The following is a 27,814-nucleotide window of genomic DNA, read 5'->3' as shown; positions in this document are numbered from 1 at the left end:
TGCCATAAAAATGTTCATTTTAATCAACATATCCTTGAAAAATGCCTTATTTACTGCACAAATAGCATACAAACAGTGGTGTATTGTCTGTCAAGAGTAAAAAGGAAAAAGAAAAAGAAAAGAAGCTCATAGGGACGGGAAATACAAATGGAAAGAATATGGAATTCATTCAATTAAACGCATGCACTACAAAACAGCACTCGCACATACACATGAGGAACATAAAATAAACAAGAATTTGAGGTTACAAATTATTTAATCTACGCCTATGCCTGGAGAAACTCGGTGATCCGGTAGCATGTGTGCCTCTGTAATTTTTGCTGGGAGAATCTATTGACCCCCTGAAAGAAGCATAAGCAGATTTTGCAGGCTCCGGCACCGAGTCTAATGGAATTGACTCCGCAAAGCATGCCGTGTTGATACGAGTTCTCTCAAGTTCTGCTTGAAGTATCTCAGAGCTACACTGCTGTGCAAGAGCCTAAAGCATACAAAGAAACACAAAAATATCAAATATCCAACAACAAAAAAAACAAGAAACATTAAAAAAAAATTAAAAAAAAATTGATGTAGTACAGAGGCATTATCACAGCTTCTGCCATTAAGCTATATCAAGAACCAATTGTTAAGCTATAAGAAAGCAGGTTATTTGAATTCCAAAGATCCCCGTAAACATTCTGACTTGTTCATGTGTACATGATAGTCAAAAAATTATACCATAAATTCATTAGGACACAGGATAAGCTACAAGAAACCAGGTTGTTTAAATCCCAGAGATCCCCATAATAGCATTCTGGCCTTGTTCATGTGTACAGGATAGTCAAACATTAATACCACAAATTCATCAGGACACATTTGGTACACTGGGTCAAAATAGAGCATAAATAGGAATTAGTATTATTAAGAAGTAAGTATTATTGGAATAACATAGGTATGAGAATTCATTTGTTTGGTTGCAACAATGGAACATAACTTATAATTAGTAGACTGTATCTCATAGTCTAAAATTTTATATTTTCATGTGTAAGTTATATTTTATATTTTTATGATTTATTAAATTTAATAGATAGTATGTAATTAAATATAACACAATAAAAATATCATTTTTTTTTATATCACATATTATTTAGTATAATAAAGATTTATAGAACTACTTTATCTAACATAACAGAGTAATCAAATATACATATAATAAAATAAATAAGAAATAGTAGTGTGGTATATGAGAATAATAAATAAAATTTATAATCTATATTTTTATTCATATTGATGATTGTTTATATTATTCTATAATATCTAAAAGAAAAGTTGTCTTACCAGTATTAAGTTATTCCATGGTATGACAAATAGCAATTCCCACAACTCACGTTAGTAATACCTATTCCCAAAATCACAGAAATAGCTATTTCCCACAACAAGGCTAAGTGCAATCAAATGATTGTGCGCAGGTTCTATTTCACATACCAGACCTATCTTAAGATTATATAGCTACTCTAGATCTGATGCAGCCCAAAAAACCATAACGAACAAGTCAACTTGTTTAGAGTGTCCTCGTGTTACAAAAAAAAATACGGAAGAAGTTTCTTACAATCAGGTCATCTGGTGACACAGCCATCCCTTGCCTATCATCTGCAAGCGCATCTTCACTTCCACGAGTAGGCCGGCGGTGATGCCCTGGATTCTCCATAGTCTCAGTCATGCTCTCAGTAGCTTTCTCCAAAAGCACCCCTTGCAAAGACTTCAGTGACTCCCTTGCATCAGGTGTAAAATATGGATTCAATACCGTCTCGAAATACTCCAGCTGAAGAAGATACACATGAAACAATTAATCATTTAAGCAATGAGCTCTAGTTTACCGGTACTTCCTCCCCCCAAAAAGGTGGGTGAAGGTTAGGGTCATAGTTTCAAAACCCACAGGTTGCCTAACGAATTTAAAAAGTTTAATAGTTTAAAGGTACTGATAATTTGAATGTAACAGCTGCAGATAGGGGCAGAGGGAGGTGTGGGGCTAAGTCCAGCACCCCCACACCCCCCCCCCCCCCCCCCCTTCCCCCAACAATTTGGAGAACCCTCCGCTCCACCTTTGCCCTTCCCCCCCATAATACTATGACCTCCCAAAAATCTGAAAAAACCTCAGACCCCACAAAAAACCTAAAAACAAAATCTCAGACCCCACAACGTACTATTGTTTAGATAAATATAATTGTTTGTTTTGTTTATGTTCCATAGATATAATTGTAAGGTTTTTTATTTTCAACTTATCAAGTCTAGCAAGTTTTTTTTTTTGTTAAAATAACGGGAAAGATCATCGATAATTCCTATATTAATTTTCTGTTTATTGTGGACATAGTCAGCCCTCTCTTTTTTTCCTTAATAATGATGAGAAATTCTGTATGCATAGGTAACCAGTGTTATATTGTACAAATGCATAGGTAAACTCCAAGCACTTAAACTGTCCCTCATCCAAGTCATAGCCCCTCTCCCCCCAAACCCCCCCAAAAAAAAATGGAAAAAATCCCAACTCTGCCACTGGTGTGCAGGTGAACTAAATGGAGTATAATTTCTGCCATGCATGTGACACTTTTTCTTATTCACTTTAAGCAAGGTATTCACATCAAACCTCTCTTCTTTTCTCTATGTTTATTGGGGATGAGGAGTTGACTTTTCTTTGAAATGCTTACAGCATCAAAATCTTGTCAAATTCATGAAGTTTGAAAGAATATTTATAATAAGAACCTCATTCTTCCAGGCACCCAGGAAATTGAAGAAACTGTTGTTAGTTATAGTGCATGATTACAGCGATATGAAATTTCAGAAACATCAGCAGTGTGATTCAGGACTTCTCCAGTTAAGAAAGTTGAACAACTATATTTTACCTCAAGCATGAGCTGACAGAAACCATTTGCATCAAGTGATCTTAGATCTTTGGTTTTGTACTCGTGGAAAAGGCTAAGAAAAGTATCAATCAGTCCTTCCACAAGAATGCCAAGTGTCTTGTCCAAGAGGCGCTTAGCACCAGCAAAAACCTGCAAATGAAGTAACATTTCATTTTAGAAGTACAAGTGAGTAAACAAACTGAATTGGTATTTAATCAGGGCTAATGTGTATAAAAATAAGAAAGGAGCATAAGTACCCCAGAAGACATGGAGTATGTACCTCTGCATGAACAGCTACCATAGTATGCAGCAACTCCACAGCTGCGTCACGCACACCCTGCAATTAACCAGAATTTTATTGTTCTCTTTAGGGGACAGTATTATTCGCCTAAGAAGGTTTTGAAGGAAAAAGAAAATTACAAACAGAGACTACTATTATTACAAAATTCACTAGTTTCTTACTTTGACTGCAGGTGCTGCTCCCCACTGAACACCAGAATCCAATAAATAGTTCATGGCAGCTGTTCTGATCAAATTTGCCTGATGGGAAGACATAAAACTGTTCAGGAAATGATGAAATATTTAATAGAGCACCATGGCAAGTTATTTTTTAGATTCAATCTGCATCAGCTTGAACATTGAGCACAAAAAATTTCCAGCAAGAAAAAGTTGAGCCTGTTTTCTACCCTAAAAATACATGTATCCAAGATAAATCATATATTTGATCCAATTTTACTGGTCTCCAGTAGCAACCATTTTCTACAAAAAGTAGAATTTGAACTAATCTCCAATATTTTAAAATAAAATAAAATTCCAGGCTATCTATGGATAGCACCCCATCTTTGCCACCTAGGTGTTTCTACTTTTGTAGACTTTCTTAATTTATTAGTTGTTCCTCCCGTTTAGGGGCTCTCTTGTATACTTCTCGTGTATTAGGGTTGCGCCCCTCTGCGCTTTTTATTGAATTTTAAATTACTTATCAAAAAAAAAAAAAAATTCCAGGCTATCTTCTATCGAAAAGAAAAATCAAAAAGCATGAAGAACCAATGATTTTAGACCATCTAATTAGCCATTTTCTGGTGCAATTTATAAAATTCAGGTGTCAAAAACACACACACACACACACACACAAAAATTGGTTGCCACTCATAGAATTCAAACTGGAAATGTGAAAATCAATTCATCACACAGATTATGTGCAAAACCAACTTTCAAGTTAAGGTCGTATTCACTTGGAACCATAAAATCAGCTAAAATGGATATTTATGCTGTTTGATGGTTCACGGTTTCAGAGGAGGCTCAGATGCAAGTCATAATTGTTAATATCAGCTCCCGAGTACAAGGTAAGCCCAATTTATGTCCCCATTAAAATAATAATAAAAAAAATATCAATGCTTGGTAACTCTGAATTCATATTCAAGTTTAGTAAAAAAGAGACGGATTTTTATGATCCTAAAGAGTAGCCGATTTCCACCTTTGTTGGCTGAACAGTGACATGGTGTCTTGGATGTATTACTTTAGACATTGTTTTCCTCTTTCCTTTTTTAGTTCAATTAGAAAAATAACCTCTGTGGATGTACACATTTATCATAACTTCTGAACAATCTAAATAACTTATCAAAAAAAAAAGAGAGAACTGAATCTAAAAAATCAATTCCAGGGCACTGCAAATTTCTCTTTCAGTAGCTAAACAACTTTTACGGTACACTATTGGATGATCTATATTGACAATTCATAGAGTCAACCACAGCCAACCATCTTGTTAACTTCTCGATATACACAACCAGCCCCACAGCTCCCACACCCAGAGCTTCAGATTTCATTGACTTTCTCATTATTTATTTATTCATTTTTCTTTTTACCTTTAATGCATAGATGACAATAAAGATCACTTGGAAACTGATTATCAGAATAGTCTTGATCAGAAACTCAGTTGATTTTATCTTCTTTACTTTTTTTATGTGGTTTAAAAATGTCTTGCACAAAGGACCTGTGAATGTACTTATTCCACACAACTGGTAAAGTGCTTTCATAACTGAACTACATTTTCTACCTCACCAGGTAACAAGTGCAGTGAAATGCCTACAAGCTAACAAGAGAACAATCATATCTGCTTGTGTGTATTGTGTTGGGGGCAGTGGGTAACAACTTTTCCATATGAATTGAAGAAGCATGTTCAGCTATACCTTTGCAAAAGTATACTGAGAAAGCACCTTCTCTTCAAGCCCAGAGAAAGATATCACTAGATCTTGTAAGTCTCTGTCCCCTTCATCTTTGTCCCTGAAAAGAAGAGGCAAGAAAGCAGGTCATTGAGCATCACTAGGATAAACATAAAAGGATACACAAATTTTCTAGAATAAATGATACAGCAACAGCCAACCATCAATCACTTTGGGGAATGCATCCTTTTCTTTTTCCAAAAGAGGTATCCAGGGCTTTTTGAGCACCAAATAATACCCAGGTATATCTGGTCCCCCTGTCCCACATGCACCAGGCAATTACTAAGATAAATCCCCATGGGTGGCCACCAAAGGGGAAGCAGTAAGATAGAACTTGGGCCAACCTTTCCGAAAGACATGTCTTCAGCACCCAAGCTGAACATTCAGCCAACCCCTTGGGGTTAACTGGTCTCTCTATATGAGGATTGGTGAAATGCCACATTTCACATCACAAAGGAGAGATTTGAATTAATGGTGCTTCAATCCAGAGAACAATACCATGCAACCAAATCAAACAACACGATTACTTTTTTTCTTTTCTTTTTTCCTGATCAAATGGATACACAGATGACAGAATAAAGAAAAGAACAAAACAAAACAAAAACAGAAAAAAGAAAGTAGACAAAACTAACTAAGGGGGGTTAATATCGCTAATGGGGACAATAACAGGGGCAGGGAGTTAATGGGAATGCTTCCATTAATATCAATGAAAGCGGGCCTTCTAGGTTATGCACAGTCCAATTTGTACTGTGGTGAACTTTGCAAACAGACCAAGTGGGGCATACTAAAGAGATCGAGCTTCAGAGATAAATGGCTCTAGACACCACTCAAGAGGTGACTCCTGGTTGAGGAATGCAGACACCACCACAAGCGAGTCTCCCTCAAAAATGACTTTTTACTAAATCCTATCATTGCCACTTGTTTGATGGCAAGTAGGACAGCTCAAGCCACTCCCACAAATGGATTTCCTGGGAGGAACTTTTTTGTCCAAGCATAAAGAAGATTTCCAGATGAATCCCGACAAGTAGCAGCTCCCATAGAAAAGGTCTCACCATTGCCACATCAAAAATGGTCTTTAGGTACTGTTTTGGAGGGGGCGACCACTTTTCAATTATTGGTTTCTTCCTAGGGACGGATTTCCAAGCCATCAGATGTTCACCATGAAGCTTTCTAGCATGATGCACCAGCTGGATCACATCAGGAGGGGACATTCCATGGACTACATTGTTTTTCTGCATCCATATGAGGCCCAAGTGGACTACATTATTTTCCCCACCAAGGAGAGATTTGACACCACAAATGCACCCTCAGTCTCTCGAGTAAGCTGACTTTGGATTTCATCCTAGCCTAGAGCCTTTGTTTGGGATATCCGATTATCGAACTCACTGTCTATATTTTACATTGACATAAAGCCAAGAGAGAGTAGAGAAAGGGGAAAGGAAAGGGAGAAACAAGGATTTTTTTTTTTTTTTTTTTGGGGGGGGGGGGGGGGGAAGCAAAGGGAGGATCACAGAGGATCAGATGTTGAGGATGGTCTCAAGGGAAAATTCTACAAGAGAGCAGAGGGAGGTCAGAAAGGCTTAAACAAAATGACTACTTCATCCTATAATACACAGAGTCAATACACACCAACAGATGGGGGATGATCATGCTGACATTCTAATTCTGGTCATAATCTTTAACCTAAGCTTTACATGAGTAACAGGTAAACAAATAAATTAGGCTGAACCACTTAGGCCTGGAATGATCCTAGCCCAAGATGATTATCTTCTGGGTAGGGCTGGGCTAGCAGCTTATCTGAGTCATATACTGGGCTCGCATCTATTCCAGCTCATGCTACCAAAAATCAATGCAAAGGACATCCCTCCATGACAAGTTAACATTTCTCAACTGAGGAAGGAGAAAATAGTTGAGTACCTACCTAGACTGCAGCCAGATATGTTTGTACTTGTTGTACAACTCACAAGAAAGTTCTTCTTTGCAGTATCCAATATTACTTAAGACCACCAACAACTGTTGATGGGGATCAAAAACACCCCCAGGGAGATCAGATGATAGTTTTTCTTCTAAATCATGAGAATATCCATCTTGTAAATGTGGAATTTCTTTGCTTGATTTGTTCTGGACAACCTCGCTTCCATTGCGCTCCAGATGACCTGGTTAATGTGCACAAAGGGAAGCAACATTATTGAGCATGCTTTTAATAGTAATTTACGGACATAAATTTGAGCTAACCCATCATACCAGCAAAATCCAGGAAACAGTTCAAAAATGCAAGTCTAACGGATTCTTGAGTTTCTTGAAGTTGCGCAAACATATCTTCTGACTTTGCAGCCTCACTTCTCAAAGACTGAATCATTCTGAAATAGGAAATCATGTGACAAAGCCAAAAGATTGCAATAATAGAAAATTATTTTTCCCATGGAATGTCTTACATAATCCAGAAGCAAGAAGGTTTAATATAACAAAATAGTTTGGCTTAGACCAAATATCGAGAATACAGTTGATATATAAAGTAACATGGACCTTGCCTCCCAATAATACTGATATTCTTCTGACATTTTAACATTCTTCAAAAATGAAATCACACATTTCAGTCACCACTTCAATAAATAAATAAAAAGAACTAATAACTTGACATGTAATTGCGCATCAGCGCCATTGTCTCCCTATTTATTTATAGTTGCTCTAACTATGATGTTCCATTTCTCGGGACATTCAGAGGTAATAAACTACCAATGTATCGGAAGGAGCCGGGTGCCTGATAGCCAGAGGATAGGAGCAGGCAATGGTGCTAATACATTTGCATTTCTATATTCTCTTTCAAAATTTATTTTCATGTTTACTGAGCTGTAATTGGCGATCCTAGTCTGACCTACCATACTTCAAAAAGCAATTGAGCTCTACAACATCCTCTTCGTTTCTCTTGGAAGAGAGGGGGGGGGGGGGGGCCTTAATTAATAAATAGAACCCGATAACCCATTCCGTCTAAACAAAAATATGATTGAACTCCTCCAAGGTAACTTAGTAAGTTATGCAGACTAACAGGTCATTGGGAAGCTCAGAAAGCTTGAGCAATAAGATGATCCAGAGACTTACATGTTGATCTGATCCATCGCCGAGGCCATAATTGAGCGGAATGCTAGAGGCAAGACAGAGATTGTATATGGAGATTTATTCCTTTCAAGAATTGATACTGGGACCCATGTTTCATCTTTTGATATCTCTTCAGTTGATGCCCGCATCCATGAGCAAAGCCTTAGAATGTAAATCTTTGTAATCTCTGAATGAAGTGTTCGTAGTGCCATAACTATAAAATAAAGAAGACAAAAACTCAGAATAATTTTGAGAAGTCAACATATTGCAGATTAACAGGCAGACTAGATACCAGCTACAGGAGGAGCAGACTCCTTGACTTCAAAACTTTGGCATGCTTTAGATATTTTGTTTATAGCATCACTCATGTATGATCGCAGAATATTTGACTCTTCAAGATCACGAAATGTGTTAAGAACCTGCACCAACATTAAACTTGTTTTGAACCACCTGCCAAACATATGAGCTGAATGGAAGATATAATAAAGCACTACCACAATAATTTCAGAGTGGGCATAGAATAATGCTAAATAGAAATCTAAATCCAATTTTGGCTTCAGCTGAAATATACAAAGTTGGCACTCCTAAGCAGTACCAGAGAATAAACAATCTTTATTGCAACAATCAGACACTTCATAAAATTATTCTCAAACTAGTACTTATGCAAACCCACAACCATTAAAGTAGCTCATTAAACTAACATCTCAACCCACAACCATAAATGGTCCAGCCACCATACTCACTTTGACTTCAAACACAGATATTGTACTTCGTATCATTCCAGCAACTTCATCAAGAGAATGACTCGAGTACTTCCTGTCTCCAACTTTGTCCTCAGTTTTATTTGCTGAAGTGTTAGAATTTGATTCAGCGGAAACTTGAGAAGACTGAAAGAATAAGATCCAGATCACAGTGAAGACCAAAATCATCATACAGAAGAGATGAAGATATAAGAGGATCTTTATTTAAAAATAACGACAGAAGGGGAAGAACATTAAAATAAAACCAAAAGCAAGAGAATGTCTGTCATAACTACATATTGTAGTTGTTACTGCAACAATAAAGATCTAAAGACTACGAAGCAATAGGCCTAATTTGTGTAATCCATTCACAAATTCAGGTAGCTCAAGCAGAAACAAATTTCAAGCGGATGGTATAAAAGAATTATCACATATAAGTGAGCACCAATGCTACGAAAAAAAAATCCTAGTCTGTCAAGGATGAAAATTACCATAACAGTAATGATTTTCTGATTAGCTTCTTATCTATGCCAATTTGAGTTTGAACCCTCTGCAGATACTAAGCATTCCAGTGACTCCTTTAATTTTGACTGAGTTATTCACTTGCTTCAAATTATATTGACACTAGACAAGCATGGAGTTCGCAATTATACCGTTATACAGTCTATTGCCTTGCATTCTAATGACTCCTTAATTTAACTGAATAGTTCAAATGCTTCAAATGATAAAGACACTAGATAAGCATGTGGTTTCACAACAATTTATGCTACCCATTGCCCTTTTTTTTTTTATCACAAAACACAAAGTTCACATAACCTATACTGGTAGCCAATGACTGCAGGCAACAACAGAGCATACTGACCTGAACAGCAAAGCGTCTCAGAACCATGTCAACTAAGTCCTACTTGTCAAAAGGCATAAAAACAAAGATCTTTTACAGACGATGAGTTATAGAAAATCTAATTCAACAACTAAGCAAATTATTAAGGGTAAGGCACTCAAATGAATATATGGTGTTCCAACAAGAACTTCCCTTCAGTTGGCAGTTGGCACAGCAAACTTAAAAGTGTGTTTGGTTGGGCTTTTCAAAAGGTACTTTCACTTTTTAAACGCTGCAAACACTTTTCAGACATAGTTATCTGAACAAATTGTCAGATTTGACCTCCACATAAAACACATTTCAGTTTTCGTTTTCAAAAACATTTTTTAAAATACAACACTTTAAAAAAAACAAAAAATAAATAAAAAATAAAAATAGAAAACTTTCCCCACTTTCATAAAAGAATGTTTTGAAAATATATGCTTAGTTTTATAATAACAAGTGTAAAACACATTTGAATACACAGCTCAGTCTTTCATGCACAATTACAAGTGGGGGTTGGCCTCCAGAGAAAAAGAAAAGGTGGAGATTGGCCCCCACAAGGTTGAGGCCACCCCTTCACCTGAGGTGGGGGAGGTGGATCCGGTGTCTACCCCTGCAGAGAGCGGCAGGGTTGGAACTCTATATCCTCAGCACCCTGTGGTGGTGGAGATCCACCCCCTCCACCCTCACAGGGGATGGAGAGGATGGAACTCCACCCCTCTGCGCCGAAGGGAGCGGTGCACGAGCGATAGGTGCCAAAAGGTTTGTTTGACAACGATTTTTAGAATGTGCTTTTTGCTTTTTAGTTGTAATGTGACATAAAGGAAAAAATAGTTTTGAATATTTTGAGTTGTTTGTTAATGCTACCTATCCTAAAAAGTGTTGCCAAACGAGTCCTTTATAGTTCTCATTTTTTAAAATGCAAAGCAAAAAACACTATTGGAAAACTTATCCAAACTCACTCTAAATTTTTTAGGATTTGCTTTATCTTTCTATGTTTTCCTCCATTTTCCACTTCTATTTATACTTGCTTATAATAGTTGATATTTTATAGAGATTCCAGTAACAGAATCTCGTCCTTTGAAAGGCATTTTCTTACTTTCATTTTTGAGTTGTCTAGAGGGTTTTTTTTTATTTTATAAACAATGTATATTCATTCAAAGAGCAAAGGGGCATAACCCACATGATGAATATAAGAGAACCCCTAACCTATAGAGAAAGAAGAACATAAAGCTAAAAATTCAGAAAAAGTAGATACAGGCTACGTATTCCTAGCCACTTTCCGTGTATACAGGGTTTGTAGCACCAATTTCTTCAAATCAAGCAAACCATTCTCACAATCATCAAAGCTGTGTGCATTGCTCTCACCAAAGACACCACATCAAACACAATGGAGCCATCCTCCATAAGTGCAACGCACTACGGTTGCCCAACCATCTCCTCCAACTTCTTAACAACTTGCTCACCCTATGAGGCATAACCTACGAGGCATAACCCAAGCAACACCTAAAAGCTGAAGAAGCGCACTCCACATCTTTGTGGCAACCTCACAATGAAGGAATAAGAGATCAATGGACTCTCCACAAGTCTTACACATACAACGCCACTCCATCACAATCATATTTCTCTTACGTAAATTATCCAAGGTTAAGATTTTTCCTAGAGCCACCGTCCACACAAAGAATGTCACTCTCAAAGGAACCTTAACTTTCTAAATACTCTTCCAAGGAAAAGTGGACCGTACATGAGTAGACAATACATGATAGTAAGACTTCACTTTAGAGGACTTCCTTTTCGATGGGATCCAACAAATTGTATCCTCGTCTACATACCTTTTTTTTGAGAGCACAACTCATAGAATCGAGATACCACTTCAACCTCCCAATCATGCACAGGTCAAGTAAACAGAATATTCCAATGAATGTGACCATTTTGGATCTGCATATTCTCCTCCACCCACGTATCCTTACCACATGCAATAGTGAACAACTCTGGAAGAAGACCTTCAAAGGTAGTTCCTCACACCACACATCATGCCAAACCAACACTTTAGAACCATCATCTACCTGATATTGCACATGATGCATAAAACCAGCCCACCCCCTCCTTATACATTTCCACACTCCCACTCCATAGGGTCCCCCTACCTCCTTGGAAAACCATCCACCCCTCATACTACCATATTTGATGTCCACCAACTTCCTCCACAATGCATCCCTTTCCAGAGCAAACCTCCATAACCACTTACCCAGCAAGACTCAATTAAATTGAAGCGTGTTTCTCACCCCTAACCCCCTGAATTCTTCGGAGTACATACCTTTGATCAATTCACCAGATAAAACTTAAATTCATCACCAATATCTCTCCAAAGAAAGTCCTTAAAATCGGTTAGCCACTCCCACTGGAATAGGGAAGAGGGACAAATAATATGTGGGTAAATTAGAAAGAGTGCTTTTGATCAACATTAACTTATTCACCATCTTCTCAATAATGCTACTCCAAATAGTGGATGCCTTATAATGAGCGCTCAAAGGAAGACCCAAATACTTTATTGGCAACGAAGCCACACCACACCCAAGAATGCTAGCCAAGCCCTCCACATCCCCTACATTGCCTACTGGAACAATCTCAAACTTGGACAAATCTATTTTCAACCCTGATACCACTTCAAAACAAAGCAACAAGCATAGGAATTGTTCAACACAAGGCTCACAAAAAAGTAGCTTGTCATCTGCAAATAACAAATGCGACACTATCATTTCCTCATGATTTCTCGAACCCAAAGAGAATCCAGAAAGAAGCCCGCTCTCCACCATTGCAAACATCATCCTACTAAAAGCCTCCATCACCACCACAAACAATAAAGGAGACAAAGGATCCCCCTTGTTGAAGTCCTTGTGTACTACTAAAAAAATCCCGAAGGTGACCCATTAATGATAATGGAAAAACAGACCGTAGAAATGCAATGAGCTATCCAACCTCACCATCTCTCCCCCAAAACCACATCTCTCCAACAAATATAAGAGAAACTCACAATTCACGTGATCATATGCCTTCTCTAGGTCCAATTTACATTTCTAAGTGTTTCAGCGAAAAGAAATATCCGGAGCTTTGAGAACGTGGAGAAGACCCATGAGGAACTTTTATCCTCCTATCACACTCTGTATCTTTGGACTACAGCTTATGTGCTCCCCTTATCTTTTAGCTTTCTTGATTTCCTTACTCATTTTCCTAGTTAGGCGTTTCCTTTTGTATACTCCTAGTGTACCAAGGGGCGCCTCACACTTTTAATGAGATCGACTTATTACTTATATAAAAAAAAAACATTTAAGGATTCTGTACAAGGGTTTCTGGTGAAACGTTTATCGCATATGGTTTTCATATTAACTTACCTTACTTTTGGAAGGTTTTTACTTGCAAAAATAGTCTCTCAGTATGTCCCATATGTACTCAAACAAAATTAGAGTATCAATAGAATTTCGAGTGCTTCAAGACTTGAGAGCAACAATAAGGGTGCATGCACTTGGAAAATCTATCTCCATGCCACTAGAATGACTGAAAACAAAGATTTTAGAGACAACAATGATGAGCTATTTACAAACACTCTAATTTATGAGCAGGAAATCAGCATCTTCTGCTGTCTATCTTAAACTCACCCTCTCAACCCCATCTTCTTCGAATCATGATATCGGCCAATTGCTTTAAAGATTTTTTTTTCCCATTATTTCCAAGATGAAGATAGAACAGTTGCACTTGTATGAGATTACACTCATGATCTCACCTTCCACCTCCTTGTACATGTGGAGATGCCATTTGGCCCAAAGACCATTGGCCCATAAGCCAATTACTAGTGTTATAGGATAATAATGTGATTCAATGCAACCATGACCTACAATAATGAAGCAATTCATACGCATACTATCATATGGTAACCCATAATCTCATATTTGGAGCTGCATTGTTTACTTATTGATGTGTTGGCAAACAAATTGTAAGAAAAAGAGTCCAAAAAAAACCAAGAAACAGGAAAGAATCAACAAATTTCATCTTAAATGAGTCGAAATAATCATGCCTTTATTCAAACCTAATTTTAAAGAACAATTTTTACCCGAGATTACGACTAGGTTCTAATCTTATGTCAAAGCTTTAGAAGAAATAAAACGCTCAGAATACCTTGGCGAATTTCCCACTGAAAACAGAAAGTGCTATTTTCCAGAAGCCTGGTATGTGATGGATGAGTACAGCAGTTAATCTGCGGATGTACCTTCCTCTCAGGGCATCAACTTTTTCGCAGGCAAAGTCTACTGGCTGAGAATCTACCGGAAGATTGGTGTTCTCAAGAGTAAGAGAATAGTCGACATCTGACTGAGTTTAATAAACCAAAACAAAGCTAACATCATTATTAAGTACTAATAAATTGGGTTGCTCCAATACCACTATAAGATTGATTATTCTTAAGGGTACACTTACAGAATGATTTAAGCCTTGTTGAATCTGCCTCCACTTTGCATCAGACACAGCTCTTTCACGGATCTCATTCTGCAATATTTCCATGTTTGCCTCATGATCTAAGGTGCACTTCTCGAGCAAACCTCGAATCCTGTGATTCTGGCAAAGAGACAACGCCAAGTATTAAGCAAGTTAATCTTCCGACAGTCGGATTAGGGTAATTTTCACCAGACAGTAGTCTAAGGCTCATGTTGGCTATTTTCTTTCTTGTTTTTCTCCATTTGGTTGGAAAAAGGGCAGGGCAACCTATTAGTTGTTAGTGGTTAGTAAAGTTGTATTAAAAAGTTAAATAGAGTGTTGTAAGAAGGAAAAAACTTCGACACATGTAGATGGTATAACTGACTTCTTCACCACAGCAAATAACAGCAGAAAATCCTAAACATTATTTGCATACATTAAACATAATCTAGCAACACAGATTAGGTTACGACTTCACTGACCTGTATGGTTAAATAATGCCACACAGGATCTGACTCGGGTTCCAGCTCCAACAACAGCCTCACAGTATTTTCAAGCTACAAGAAGCATCAAAAGTTCTTAGTTGCCAAAAAAAGAAAATGCCACAAGTAATTGGCTTTGCATATGAAGATCATATAAAGGTGATACAAGAATAGGAAGCATATAAACATTATGGTATCCAGATGTTGGCTTCAAGTTGTTGCTTACTTTAATGCACACACGTCATCAGTCATAAGTGGAAGAGGAGAATGGGGTGGCCATGGCCTCCCCCAAAAATTCTTGAAAAAAGGTAGTTTTTCTTTTTTATAAGTAAAAAATGTATGTGGTGTTTCTGGGATCAAATGGCAATGAAATAGCCATTCATCAGGATAGCCACACTGATAAGTATAGCGCCCAAGCCATTACAAAAGTTCTTGGAAAAGATAACCACTACAAATTAAGAACCCAAGCACAAGTAGAATGCCTCAGGTTAATTCTAATTCTTATCATGTCCAGTTCAGCATGACCAGCACATAGTCAAAAAATACTAAAAAGAGACCAAACAAGCTTACATTTGTGAGGTCTATTTGTGGATCTTCCATAGACTTGTAAAGCATGCTTTTGAACTCATGCATCACTTTCTCAACCTCTTCAAGAACGCGTTTTAGTATTCCCACCTGAAAGTGACTTATAACCATAAGTATATTTACTTCCGTAGGAAAAGAAAACTGTCAAGCAATTGGTTTTATAGATTAGGGGAATGCAAATATTTGATGAAGTTTGTTTTGTCCGAAATAATTGCTAAGATGAAATCAGCTACATCCAAAGTAGATATTGAGACAATGATACTAAATAATGAAATAGAACCATAACACAACCTATAAAGTATGATCTAAGACGAGGTGCCTTACATAATAGTTAAAAATATAGGAAAAAAGAAACAGCCAACATTTTCGCATTTTATAACATAGATGCTACCATTCAGAACATTCAAAATTAGAAACACAAAATATGATTAACAATCGAATAATCTTTCTAAGAAATATGAGCCATCTAAGTCATACAAGTAAAGAGATCTATTCGTTGATCACAAATAGGAAAAATAAGTATGGTTGGATTGATGAGAATTCTTGACTTCGAACAATAATTCAATTGATGATATAGAAAGAGAAACTATTGGGTGGACCGGGGGCCCAAAAAAACGAATGACCATACTTGAATGGACTCATCTTATTGGTTAGCTAGAAAATGGAAACTCAGGCCTTCATTTTAGCACATATCAAGGGATACAACATCTAACTTAAAACTTGTATACAATTGTCAGAATCACGAAATCATGCTGTACAAAACCAGTCAAGTATCTAGTTTTTTCATGAGAATATATTTTGAGAAACATGTGTACATTGATAAAGACTTTGAAAAAAGAAAAAGGATAACAAATGATAAAACAAAAAGTAGAATTTACAAACATATGATTGAATTTCAACCAACGGATTAACTAATGCTTAAAAAAAGAGCTCGGAAATTTTTCCGCCTTAACAACAAACTTGCTAGAAAAATACAAATTTTAGCATACATGAGACGGTAAAGCAATCGACTTCGCCTTCTTGTATTCCCTAACTGCCAAGTCATATTCACCCTTACTAATGCTCCCACGAATTGTACTTGGCAAGTTGAATAATGTTCGAAACCTCTGTAGCATTCCTTGGACAGACCTGATCTTCTCGGCTTGGGCCTACAGTAGAGCCATTCAAAAAAAAGATGCAACATATGTGATCATTGTTGCATCAGCAGGACTAAACTTTCGGATCAAATCAAATTTAAATGTTACAAACCTGTCTCTCAAATAGAGGCTGAAAGGCACGATTAGCCTGCAAACTTACTCCTTGGATGCAATTAAACAAATGAGAAGTCCCTGAACCTTCAGGGTCTTCTTCAATCCGTTTCAACTTTGACTCAATATCTGGTAAAGAATAAGAATTTTCCACATCAAAATCAAGAAACAATCCAATTTATCACCAAAATTAGGATTTTAAGCTTTACACGCCCATTTATATATGCAGGTGTGCATGTGCACACACACACAACAAGAGTCTGAGGAGTTTGCTGTCAACTTAAAAATTAACGCATGAAAACCATGTGACATGTGATGGATGCATACCATCAATTGTGGTTTTGCAAGAAACAAAGCAATCAAAATTGTCTTTAACCAATTGTTTTCTCTGTTGAGTCCTTCCTTTGAGATCAGTCTTCAAAGCAAGAGCACCAGCCTCCATATCTGCTGCACTTGTGTCTTGGTGTATTCGGGATAGAAACAGCTTTGCGTCAAATTTTTCAGAGAAATAAATCAACTTCTCTGCAAAAATTTACATGAAAGATGATGTCAACCATAATGAACATAGACAGAAGGGTAAATTTATTAATCTAATTTATGTGATTCATCTATATAAAACTTCCCAAGTCAATCCAAAACTAAAAAGGGGAAAATAAAAACCACCATTTTCCTCTTAATAGAAGTGTACATTACAATATACTATAACAACAGAATATTAATCACACTACACCATGTATAACTATTAAAGAGTAATATAACATAAAAGATTTGTAACTAAAGATCCCTGTGGGAGAAATCTAATCTGTTCACCATCAACTGCCAAGTAAACCTACCATTTGAACATATCCAACTACTTTCCAGGGAATTGTGATCCTTCCACATCTAAAGAATATGCTTATGTAATCAATTCTGTCAGCTAACATGGAAAGTGGATCCTCAAAACTGCCACCCACTCTTTTGGTAAAGAACTGGTGGCAGTTTTGAGACCATTTCAACTCGTATATCATAGTTCATGACAAACAGATAGCCGAATAGAGGGAAAACTTGAAGGAGAGTTCACACTTATACTCGAAACCAAAATCGGAATGGCAACGACCCAGCCCACGTTTTCATCCTCCAGATGGATTTGGCTTTCGGTTGGGCCTGGTTTAAAAAATTCAACCCTTTTGATTGGCCCGCCATTATAACGGGTTTTGGATCTACTGACACTGTGCACAGGATTGGGCCACATTCTGACACAGGCTCACTAAAAGGACCAGACCCAGTGTGGCCCAGGCCCACCTCCGTGCTACTTCCATCCTAGAGTGATACAGGCCCACATCCAGCTTTTTAATCAAACGGTCCAGTTCCTCTCTCATACGCTCCAGCTGGCATTTCAAGTCTTGACAAAAACCAAGGAGCCTTCTCTCCCCTTCTGCCATGCATCCTTCCTGACAGCCGTCATCAGTGCAAAATTTGGCACTGTTCTCACTCATACCCCCATACAGCTGGTTGTAGGAACCAAAATTCCTGCCTTGTCATTGTTGGGCGCATGGATTCTTGTACGACCAACCAGCGCCTTCTTATAGCATTGCATGGCCTCTGGCTTCCTGGACACCGGAAATGAGCCTCCATCTTTGTTGAAGCAAACCCATGAAAAGTTCTCCCTGAACGAGGAATACCATGGCAATCGCCAAACAAAGGCTGAGGAGACCCACCCGTTCCTCCCCTTCGTCCATCACCGTCTGAAACACCGAAGGAATCTGCAATGTTTTGCAGTTCGATCACCCAGCCATAGCAACCTTTCCTTTCTCGGCCCTCTGGAATAACGATGGAGCTGCACCGCCCTCCTCTGCCATATTCACTAATGACCAGAAAACAGCCACTTCTGTTTGCAGATCTCTGAACAGTCACCTCCTCCATGACAGCCAACAACCAAAGAATCGTAGCTTTACCCATAGAAACAGAACACATAAAACCCCTGTTCCTTCATAAAGATGTAACACAGGGACTCCTTCCAATGCAAACTCGAAAGATTTTGATTCTACGAAAAACCATTTGGATAGACCCATCGCAGCACACCAAAAAAGAAAAGGCAACACAAACTCCTTCGCCGGAGAAGCTAACAACTACTCACTCTTACACACAAAACTAGCAGCAAGCACCTCAGACAACGTCAAGAACATCATCCCAGATAACCATGAGACCGCCCAAATCCAGTAAAGCTAAAGAACCAAGAGAACCAGAACACTAGTGACGAGAAATGGCAGGACGCGCCTGCATGTGCCGCCACTAGGGAGAGAGATTGTTTTTCTTAGATATCATAGCACAACACCTCTTTCACGGATCTTCACTTATGTATATGCACATAAGACAATTTTGTACAACACATATTCCAATATTTTCAAATTTATTAGTGCATAGGAGAATAAATGAAACTAAAAAGAAGAGAAACTTTGAGAGAGAGAGAGAGAGAGAGAGAGGAAAGACTGTAATATGCTGAAAATCTTTTCGGCCAGGATTATGCTGAAAATCAGCATGCAAGGTAGTTTTGTACCTCCAACCAATGAACTTGGCCAACTCTGCACAGTTCTCAAACTTTTTGTACTCGTTCATTGGGCTTCTCTTGTGGTTTGTATATGTAGCTTTATGTGTGCCATATGCTCTTACTAACAATTTTAGGCCCTTAAATTGTCAATTTTCCAACCCTTCCACGTAATTTTACATTTTTCCAAAATTTGCCTCCAAAATTAAGTTCCATAGAAGGCAAAAATTTTCAAGGTAACAAAATGCCAGGAAATTGAATAGTTAGACTGCAATTATATGTGAAATGAAGGCACTACACTATCTGTCAAAACTTTCATAATCACGCAGCAAAATGTGAAGATGCAAACTATACGCTGCCAATGAACATTTCAGTCTTGAGCATATTGAAAATCGACTAAAAAAAATCCAGCTTATGAAACTGTTTAATAACATATATGCTAGTTGGGAGTAGAAGTTCAGTTACAGACCACGATAACATAATAGGAAACCAAAAGCAAAAGAAAACAAAAGTGCAGTACTCGTCCTCGACTGCAAATAGTATAAAGTTCCATATTATGCATCAAATATGGGAATAAGGAAGGAAAATGTAGTACCACGAAGGCTACTATCCAAAGGATCTCTGTCCAACTTGGATGGAGAGCTTTCTGACGTGTCAGTGATAAGCCTTAATGATTTGTTGTCTATTATTCTGTATGAACAGAACAAACTCAAGTTAGTGGAAGTAGTAATAGGAGATGAACAACTTTAGAACTACTGAATTCAGTCTACTATAAGGAAAATATTGGGCCAGTGATTCCATTAGATTCAAATTTGTTAATAGCTAACAGTACGAAGTAGGCTGTCCTGCCATAAAATGGAAAATCAACAATAAGCGATTTCAACAATTAAGTAAGATGTTCAAATTCCTTTAAACATCAATGCAAATCCAGCTAGCTGAACATACGTAAAGCAGCTAGCAGAGCCTTGATATATTAAGGAGAGAACCGTCATGTGCAAGATATGTAAGGGAGAAAGCACTAGAAACAGAGATAACATGGTAAACAATGGCAAGTAAAAAGTTAACAGATTAATCATGATGGCCAGAAGAAAAAATGCGTGTAATCCAAGACAAGTATTACACAGAAGATTTTTACCCCAACCCTAGTGGATCAACACATTCCATGCCACGAGGGAATGACTGTAAACTGCTAAGCCCCTTTCTTCCTATTACTGATGGTTTTCGCTCAAATTTTTGAGCCACAGGTGCTGTTCTTGTCTCCCGCATTTCACGAATCCTACGATTAAGCTGCCAGAGAAGCACGACAATATGATATCAAATTAATGGTTCATAAATACTTTTCCCCCAAAAAAATTAAAAGAGAAAGCTATCATCCTAATGCACACTATGTTGTACTTTGGAAGGCATTCATATAAGGATGCCAAAAACTTCTGAATTTCAGGCCTTCAATTCAGGATCCATATATACCACTGAGCGGCTATTGGATATCGATTTTTTTTTTTTGGGGGGGGGGGGGGGGGGGGGTTGTTACAGGAACAGAAATAAAAAGACGAAGGAACATTAACAATAAGGTTCAAAGTATCCATATATTTTTTGATAAGAAGTATCCATATATTTAACAAACAAACAAACAAAAAGAGAAATACCCTAACATTTGCCCTCTGATTTGGTCTCTTTTCCTGGACAGGTGATGCAGGCTACAAGAAGCTCACAGGAGAGCGAACTTAAAAACCAAATATTTGAAATTTTGATCTTTATTTTCTGTGTGGCCTAGTTGGAATGCTACGAAGTCTTAGTCTATGGTTTTAATCTTAGATTTATGTTTGTTTGTGTCAGGAAGCTGTTGGCTCAGTTAAGTTTTCTTAAGTTTTATTACATCATGGGTGATCTGGTAATTTTCAGAATTGCAGGAATTGGCTGTACCAAAGGCTCACAAGTCTTATTTTATGTTTTAAACTTATTTTCTATTTTTTTTTTAGTAGTTTCGTACTTGATTTTAGTTCTTCTTTAAATTACCTTTCTTGGTTATTTAGGAGTCTTAGGAAAAGGATTGGGAATAGCCTATATAAAGGTTTTCATGTAGAAATTCTGAGATTAAGTTTAATAAAATTCCATCAGTTAAGGATGGTGCTATGCCACTGAGAAACCAGCTAAGATGTCTTAGTCTTTAGAAACTTGCTTTTGTTTTTCTTTTTATAAGTAATAAACCAATCTCATTAAAAGTGTAAGGCGCCCCTTAATACACTGTGAATATAAAAAGGAAACGCCTAACTAGATAAACGAGCTAGAAAATCATTAAAGCTAAATGAAAAAGGGGACACGTAAGCCGTAGTCCAAATATACAAAGTGTGGTAAAAGAATGATAAAATCTCCTCCGAGGTCTTCTACAAATCCTCAAAGCTCCGATTATTTCTTTCTCTCCATAAGCATCAAAAGAGACAAGTAGGGGTCATTTTCCACACCGTAGCACTACCCAGCCTACCCGAAGACCACCAGCAAGCAAGCAGATCAAAAACTCCTCAAGGCATAACCCAAGACATTCCAAAGCGGCTGAAAAGATTATTCCACAAAGTAGAAGCCACATCGCAATGTAGAAGAAGATGGCCCACAAACTCCTCAGTCTTCTTACACATGCAACATCTGTTTATCACGATAATGTAGCGCTTCCTGAGATTGTCCAAGATGAGGATCTTTCTAAGAGCTGCTGACTACGTAAAAAAGGCCGCCCTTGAAGGAGCTTGAGTCCGCCAGGCAATCTTCCAAGGGAAGCGAGTACCTTCAAAGCAAGCCAAGGAATAGAAGAAAGACTTGACATTATGCGACAGAGATGGAAGCTTTGTGGAGATCGGTGGTGAAAGTTAAATATGGTAGCATGTGGGTAGGATGGTGCTTCAATGAGATTTTTGGGTCCTACGGGGTTGGGGTGTGGAAACACATTAGGAGGGGGTGTGGGATGTTCTTTAGATTTGTGAGATTTGAGGTGGGAGATAGGGATAAAGTCAGATTTTGGCATGATGTGTGGTGTGGTAATCAGACATTGAAGGCAACTTTCCCAGTGTTGTTTAACATTACTCACTCTAAAGAGACCTTGATGGCAGATATTCTGCAGTTTTCTAATGACACCTTATAGTGAAATATTAGCTTTATTAGATTTTTGCACAATTAAGATGTGGAAGTGGTCTCATCTTTTTTTAAAATTGTTGTTATCTCTTAGATTGCGAAGAGGTGGCAAGGATAAAATTTGTTGAATCCCCTCCAAAAGGCGGACGTTTGTAGTCAAATCTTTTTATCATGCGTTTAGCCATCACGCTGGCTCTCCCATTCCTTGGAAGAGCATATGGATAAATAAGGCTCCCTCTAAAGTGGCGTTCTTTGTTTGGACAGTAGCATTAGGGAAGATTTTGACCTTGGATAACATGAGAAAAAGGCGTGTCATAATGATGGATTGGTGTTGGATGTGCAAGAAGAGCGGGTAATCTATCGATCATCTTCTACCCCATTGCAAAGTTGTAACGAATCAAAGAAAGCACTAGCCACATCTGCTTTATCACCCCAAAAGAACTAGTCAATTTGGAACTTCCCTAGAATCACTTATAAAGCCCAGTTTCACCTAATATATAAGGCTCTCTCTGGAGTGGCGTTCATTGTTTGGATGGTAGCATTAGGGAAGATTTTGACCTTAGATAACATGAGAAAAAGGCACGTCATAGTAATGGATTGGTGTTGCATGTGGAAGAAAAGCAAGGAATCCACTGATCATCTTCTACTCCATTGCAAAGTTGTAATGACCCAAGGAAAGTGTTAGCCACATCTGCGCTATCGCCCCAAAAGAACTAGTCAATTTGGAGCATCCCTATAATCATTTATAAAGCTCAATTTCACCTAGTAAGTAAGCAAGCAATATGAAACTTAGCACTCATGAGTATTTTTATAAACTACTCACTCCATGTGGTCTACTCATCTTCTCAAGATGGGACTCGGGTGTTACAATCTCCCCCATTAAACCCTTGATGTCTTCGTCAAGGCCACGTAATATATGCTCCAGTATCACATGACGTTACTAGGTGGTTTTGATACCATTGGTAACGACCTAGGGAAAGCGCTAGCCATATTTGCGTTATCTCCCCAAAATGAGTAGTCTATATAGAGCTTTCCTAGAATCACTTATAAAGCTCAGTTTCACCAAGTAAAAAATGTGGGACCTAGCACCCATGAGTGTCTTTATAAACTACTCATTATATGTGGGCTACTCATCTTTTCAATATGAGACCGGGATGTTGCAAAAGTTGCTAGATAGTTGTAGGTTTTATTTTCCTTATTTTTAGAGAGGGGAAGAGGGTAGAATGTAACAATCCGAGAAAAAGCGCTAGCTACATCTGCACTATTGTAACGTCCCACATCGCCTAGGAATGGAGATGTGCTTATATGTATAAACGCACCCTTCTTGACACAACGTATTTTAAAGTTGTAATGACCATGAACTTATCAGAACTCCGCAGTTAAGCTTGCTTTTGCGACAGTAGTACCAGGATGGGTGACCTCCTGAGAAGTCTGGTTTGGGGGAGCCAAAAGCAGACAATATTGTGTCGTTTGGGGTGGGTCGTTACAAATAGTATCAGAGCCATTGCTCAGCCTGAGATAGGGAGAACGTGCACAAGCCCATGAGGGTCACCAGCGAGCACTTACTGGAACACCAAGAATGTAGTGATCCCATAAGGGTCGCCAGCGGGGACGCTGGATCCCAAGAGGGGGTGATTGTGACGTCCCACATCGCCTGAGAATGAGAATGAAATGAGAATGGGAATGTGCTTATATATATATAAATGCACCATTCTTGACACAACGCGTTTTAAAGCCGTAATGGCTATTAACCTATCAAAACTCCGCAGTTAAGCGTGCTTCTGTGAGAGTAGTACCAGGATGAGTGACCTCCTGGAAAATATGATTTGGGAGAGCCAAAAGCGGACAATATTGTGTCGTTTGGGGTGGGTCGTTACAACTATCACCCTAAAAGGACTAGTCAATTTAGAGTTTCCTTAAAATCCCTTATAAAGCCCAGTTTCACATACCAACTAAGCAATATGGGACTTAAAACTCGTGACTATCTTTATAGACTACACACTTTATATGGGGCTACTCATCTTTTCAATGTGGGACAGGGGTGTCATAGAGAGTCATGCCCTAGCAGGTAGTAGAGTTGTTGGCTAGTTGGAGAGGTTGGTTTGGTTACAACCGGAATATAGAAGTTTGAGGATGGTTCCCTTGTACTTAATGTGGTGTATTTGGAGAATTTATTAATCATTTTCTTCTTCAATGTGAAGTAGCAAGAGAGTTAAGCTCTCTTTTTAGTTTGTTTAGTGTTGTTTGGGTTATGCCTAGAAATGTGAGTGTTGTTGATGAGTTAGGGAGTTCAAGTGGGACGTCGTGACATTTTAGAAGTGTGGAGGTTGGCTCCTTAATGTTTAATGTGGTGTATTTGGAGAGAGCAGAATGCACGGAACTTAGAAAATAGAGTATTCATTGGTAGAGCTGAAAAACATTTTCTGCAACTCCCTTTTCATATTGATAGCAACTCATCATTGTTTACTTTTTTCTCTAGTTTTTCTAGTTTTTTGGACCTTTGTTCTTCTTTTTCTACTGAATAGAGGTTTTTCTTATATACTTCTTGTGTACCAAGGTAGTGCCCCTCTGCGCTTTTCAATGAGAGTAAATTACTTATAAAAAAAATGTGGTGTATTGGAGAAAAAGCAATGCTTGAAATTTCAAATATTGTGAGAAAATGGTGTTAGAGTTGAAACCTATCATGTTCAAGTCTCTTTGTGTTTGGATGGTTACTCACAATAGTTCTTGTTTTTCTAATTTTCTTGATAAATATCATAAAGGAAATTAGAAAAACAAGAACTATTGTGGACTTCTGTTCTTCTTCTTCTACCTAGCTAAGTGTCTTTCTTGTATACTTCATGTGTACTTGATATGCGCCATCTGCGCTTCTAATAAAATTATTACTTATTAACAAAAAAAAAAACAGAAGCTTTCTTAAAACTTTGAGGGTGTGAGATTGATTAGGAAACCTTGGAGTGATTGCCTAGGCTGTTTCTTTTCTTTTTCTCCTTCAATTCACTGTTTGAACACCAAACAGCCATCAAATTTCTATAAGATTCAATCGTTTCCTTACATTCAAGTAGCCTTCAAGCACTTATCAAGAAACCTAATATGTCAGTTTATTCCACATCACCTAAGTTTGATGAGGTTATAAGAATGCCTCAAGTGCACCTCAGATGTCCAAAGTAAGTCAAGTGCCAAATGATCTAACTATGAATGATCAACGATTTAATCTATTTCAAATGAGACTATATAAGAGGTTGCTTTGGATTTGCGGACACTGAACAGGGTCTTTCTGCAAACTCAATCAATTCCAGCACCAGTTCATTCTTCTAGAAATGAGATCACAGGCTCCACTGTTAAAAACGCATATGAACGCAATAAATAGATAAATAATAGTAAAATCACTCAGTGCCTTGAAGGTTTTGCACCAATTCACACAGATGCTTCAGTGTAGATGACAACTTATAATCCAGTTCAACCTTAAATTCTAAATGCTTCAACTGGTGATTATAACTCAAGTCTAAATTTATGTTCAAAATACCGCAATCGTAAAAACAAGTACCAGAAAGAGAGAGTAAAAGGAAAGGAAAGAAACTCAGTGGAACAATGCATTCTCATTTAGCATGGAACAGAAATCCACAGAGGCTCATACTAGTTAAGAACAAAAATAATTTTCCGAGTCAATTTTCAGCTTCATGAACTAATCTAAACCACAATCAGTTCATCTAAGTTCTCTGCTTCAAGTAAACAATTGCAATAGCGAATACCACTAGAATCTTCCAACTAAGCAAGAAGGCATCATTCTTAAACAGCAACATTATCAGAATCAATTAGGCATAAATAAAAGAAAATTCTGAGATCGGAATTGAAATCTCATTCTTGACCAACCTCGGCGTCGTCGACGTGTTTCCAGAGAGCAGGTTCGTCGCCGTCCCAAGCGGCATCATCCTCCCTGGCTCGAGCACTGGAGCCACCAGCTCGGTGAAGCGGACGATCATCTTTGGTGGTGGAGTCGTCGTCGCCGCTGGAAATGCTGAGCAACTCCACCTCCGAGTCATCGTCCTCCTCCACCACTCTCCTCCCCGCCGCCACAGCCCTAGGATTCGAAGAATTGGGCGGAGGCGTGGACTTCTTCGGCGGCGCAGGAGGCTGCACGTAGTTCGCCACTGGCTTCCTCGAATTGTTGGACGCAGGAGGCCTCCTGTAATTGAGATCTCGATCCGCTTGTTCCTTGAGAGCCATTTGGAGAAGCTCGTCCTCGTCCAGGTCCTCGCTGTCGCTTGACATTTTCTTTTCTCTGCTAAATTTGATTTCCTTTTGTGTTCTTGGAAGGGTTTATCTCAGCCTCTCATGGATTATAGATCTGATAATGACGTTTGAAATTTTGAATTAATACACATTATACCATTCCAATTTCCACACAACGTGTTCGTGAACAGGCCGGGAGAGAAAAGTCGCACGGAAGCGGCACGCGCCGGTTCTGTGAGAAAGCAAATTTGGTGGTGGGAGGACGTTTTGTTTTGAGGTTACACAACTTACACGCATATCAATTTACCATTGGCCCCAAGGAAAGATATTGCTGGTGATTAATCGGGATCTTTAAATTTTTGAATTAATAACGCGCATATAAGCATATAGATGTCATCGATTCTCATTTGTTTTTTATAACAATTTTACCAATGTCTTGTCTACGAAGAAAGATAAGACTAGCGATTAATCAGGATTTAAGAAAAATTGAAAATACTATGGTAATGCAGCCCATCGAACGGCCATGACTATTTAATAGGGATGTAAATAAATTAGTCTATTCGACAATTCGTTCAATACTTACTTAGTTTAGCCTGATCTGAACTCGAGTTCAAAATTGTATAAATTCGCTCGTTACTATAGAAACCTGCTTGATCAATAAGTAATATATATCCGACTCACTTGACAAAGTTCGATAGAGGCTCGCAAACTCAGCTCATTTAAAGCTCGATTGGATTGTTCGCCTAGCTCGTTAGTCTGACTCGTTATATATATATATTATACTAAAAATGAGTTAAATAAATTTAAATATATATATTAGTAATTAAGTAATATATGTTACTTAATATTTATATGTGTGTGTATTAGTTAACATACTAACTATTTCTTATTTTTATTTTTACATGTCCACACAAGAGGGGGAAAGGGAATTCGAACTAGTGACCTCCGCTTTATGAGGCGTGGTCCCCACTCCCCAACTGATTGAGCTATCCCTTGATGACAACATACTGACTAGTTAGTTCATAAACTAATATATTATCTGGTTAATTAACATATACTAAGTAAATATGATTAACTATATGTTACTCAATATTTATATGTATATTATATATACAGAGTAGTTAACTATAGTCTATAGGTAATTTTTTTATATATATAACATACACACTAAATAAGCATATAGTATACTAGCTAAATAAATATAGTATTACACATTAATTATAATACTTTGATAATAGTATTTAGTATGTTAAACTAACATATTAAGTTATTAATAGTTAATGTGTTATATATCACATCTGACATGATTAACAATAATTATATATCATATTTATATTATAGTTACTTAGTTATATAGAATATATTA

The 27,814-nt window shown here is 37.8% G+C and overlaps 1 protein-coding gene and 1 non-coding gene across 2 annotated transcripts; both read right to left on the bottom strand.

The window, feature by feature from the left end:
• Positions 1-26,722, bottom strand: LOC133870354 (exocyst complex component SEC5A-like). The gene is made up of 21 exons (XM_062307452.1): positions 26,089-26,722; positions 20,231-20,382; positions 19,691-19,785; positions 16,899-17,093; positions 16,573-16,700; positions 16,314-16,472; positions 15,310-15,414; positions 14,740-14,814; positions 14,261-14,398; positions 13,964-14,155; positions 8,932-9,075; positions 8,481-8,607; positions 8,192-8,402; positions 7,337-7,452; positions 7,014-7,248; positions 5,060-5,153; positions 3,336-3,413; positions 3,154-3,210; positions 2,874-3,023; positions 1,586-1,798; positions 1-478 (listed from the first exon to the last, which is right to left on the bottom strand). The coding sequence occupies exons 1-21, from the start codon at positions 26,485-26,487 to the stop codon at positions 245-247; spliced, it is 3,297 nt and encodes a 1,098-aa protein (XP_062163436.1). The 5' UTR covers positions 26,488-26,722; the 3' UTR covers positions 1-244.
• LOC133872132 (small nucleolar RNA snoR80) lies at positions 15,073-15,176 on the bottom strand. Its single transcript, XR_009900976.1, has one exon. It is a non-coding gene; the product is annotated as a small nucleolar RNA snoR80 (small nucleolar RNA).
• Positions 26,723-27,814: the final 1,092 nt, after the last annotated feature.

Source organism: Alnus glutinosa, chromosome 6 (genome assembly GCF_958979055.1).
Source record: "Alnus glutinosa chromosome 6, dhAlnGlut1.1, whole genome shotgun sequence".
NCBI lineage: Eukaryota > Viridiplantae > Streptophyta > Magnoliopsida > Fagales > Betulaceae > Alnus > Alnus glutinosa.
The sequence above is the reverse complement of the archived record's forward strand: the minus strand, read 5'-3'. Positions and strand labels throughout refer to the sequence as shown.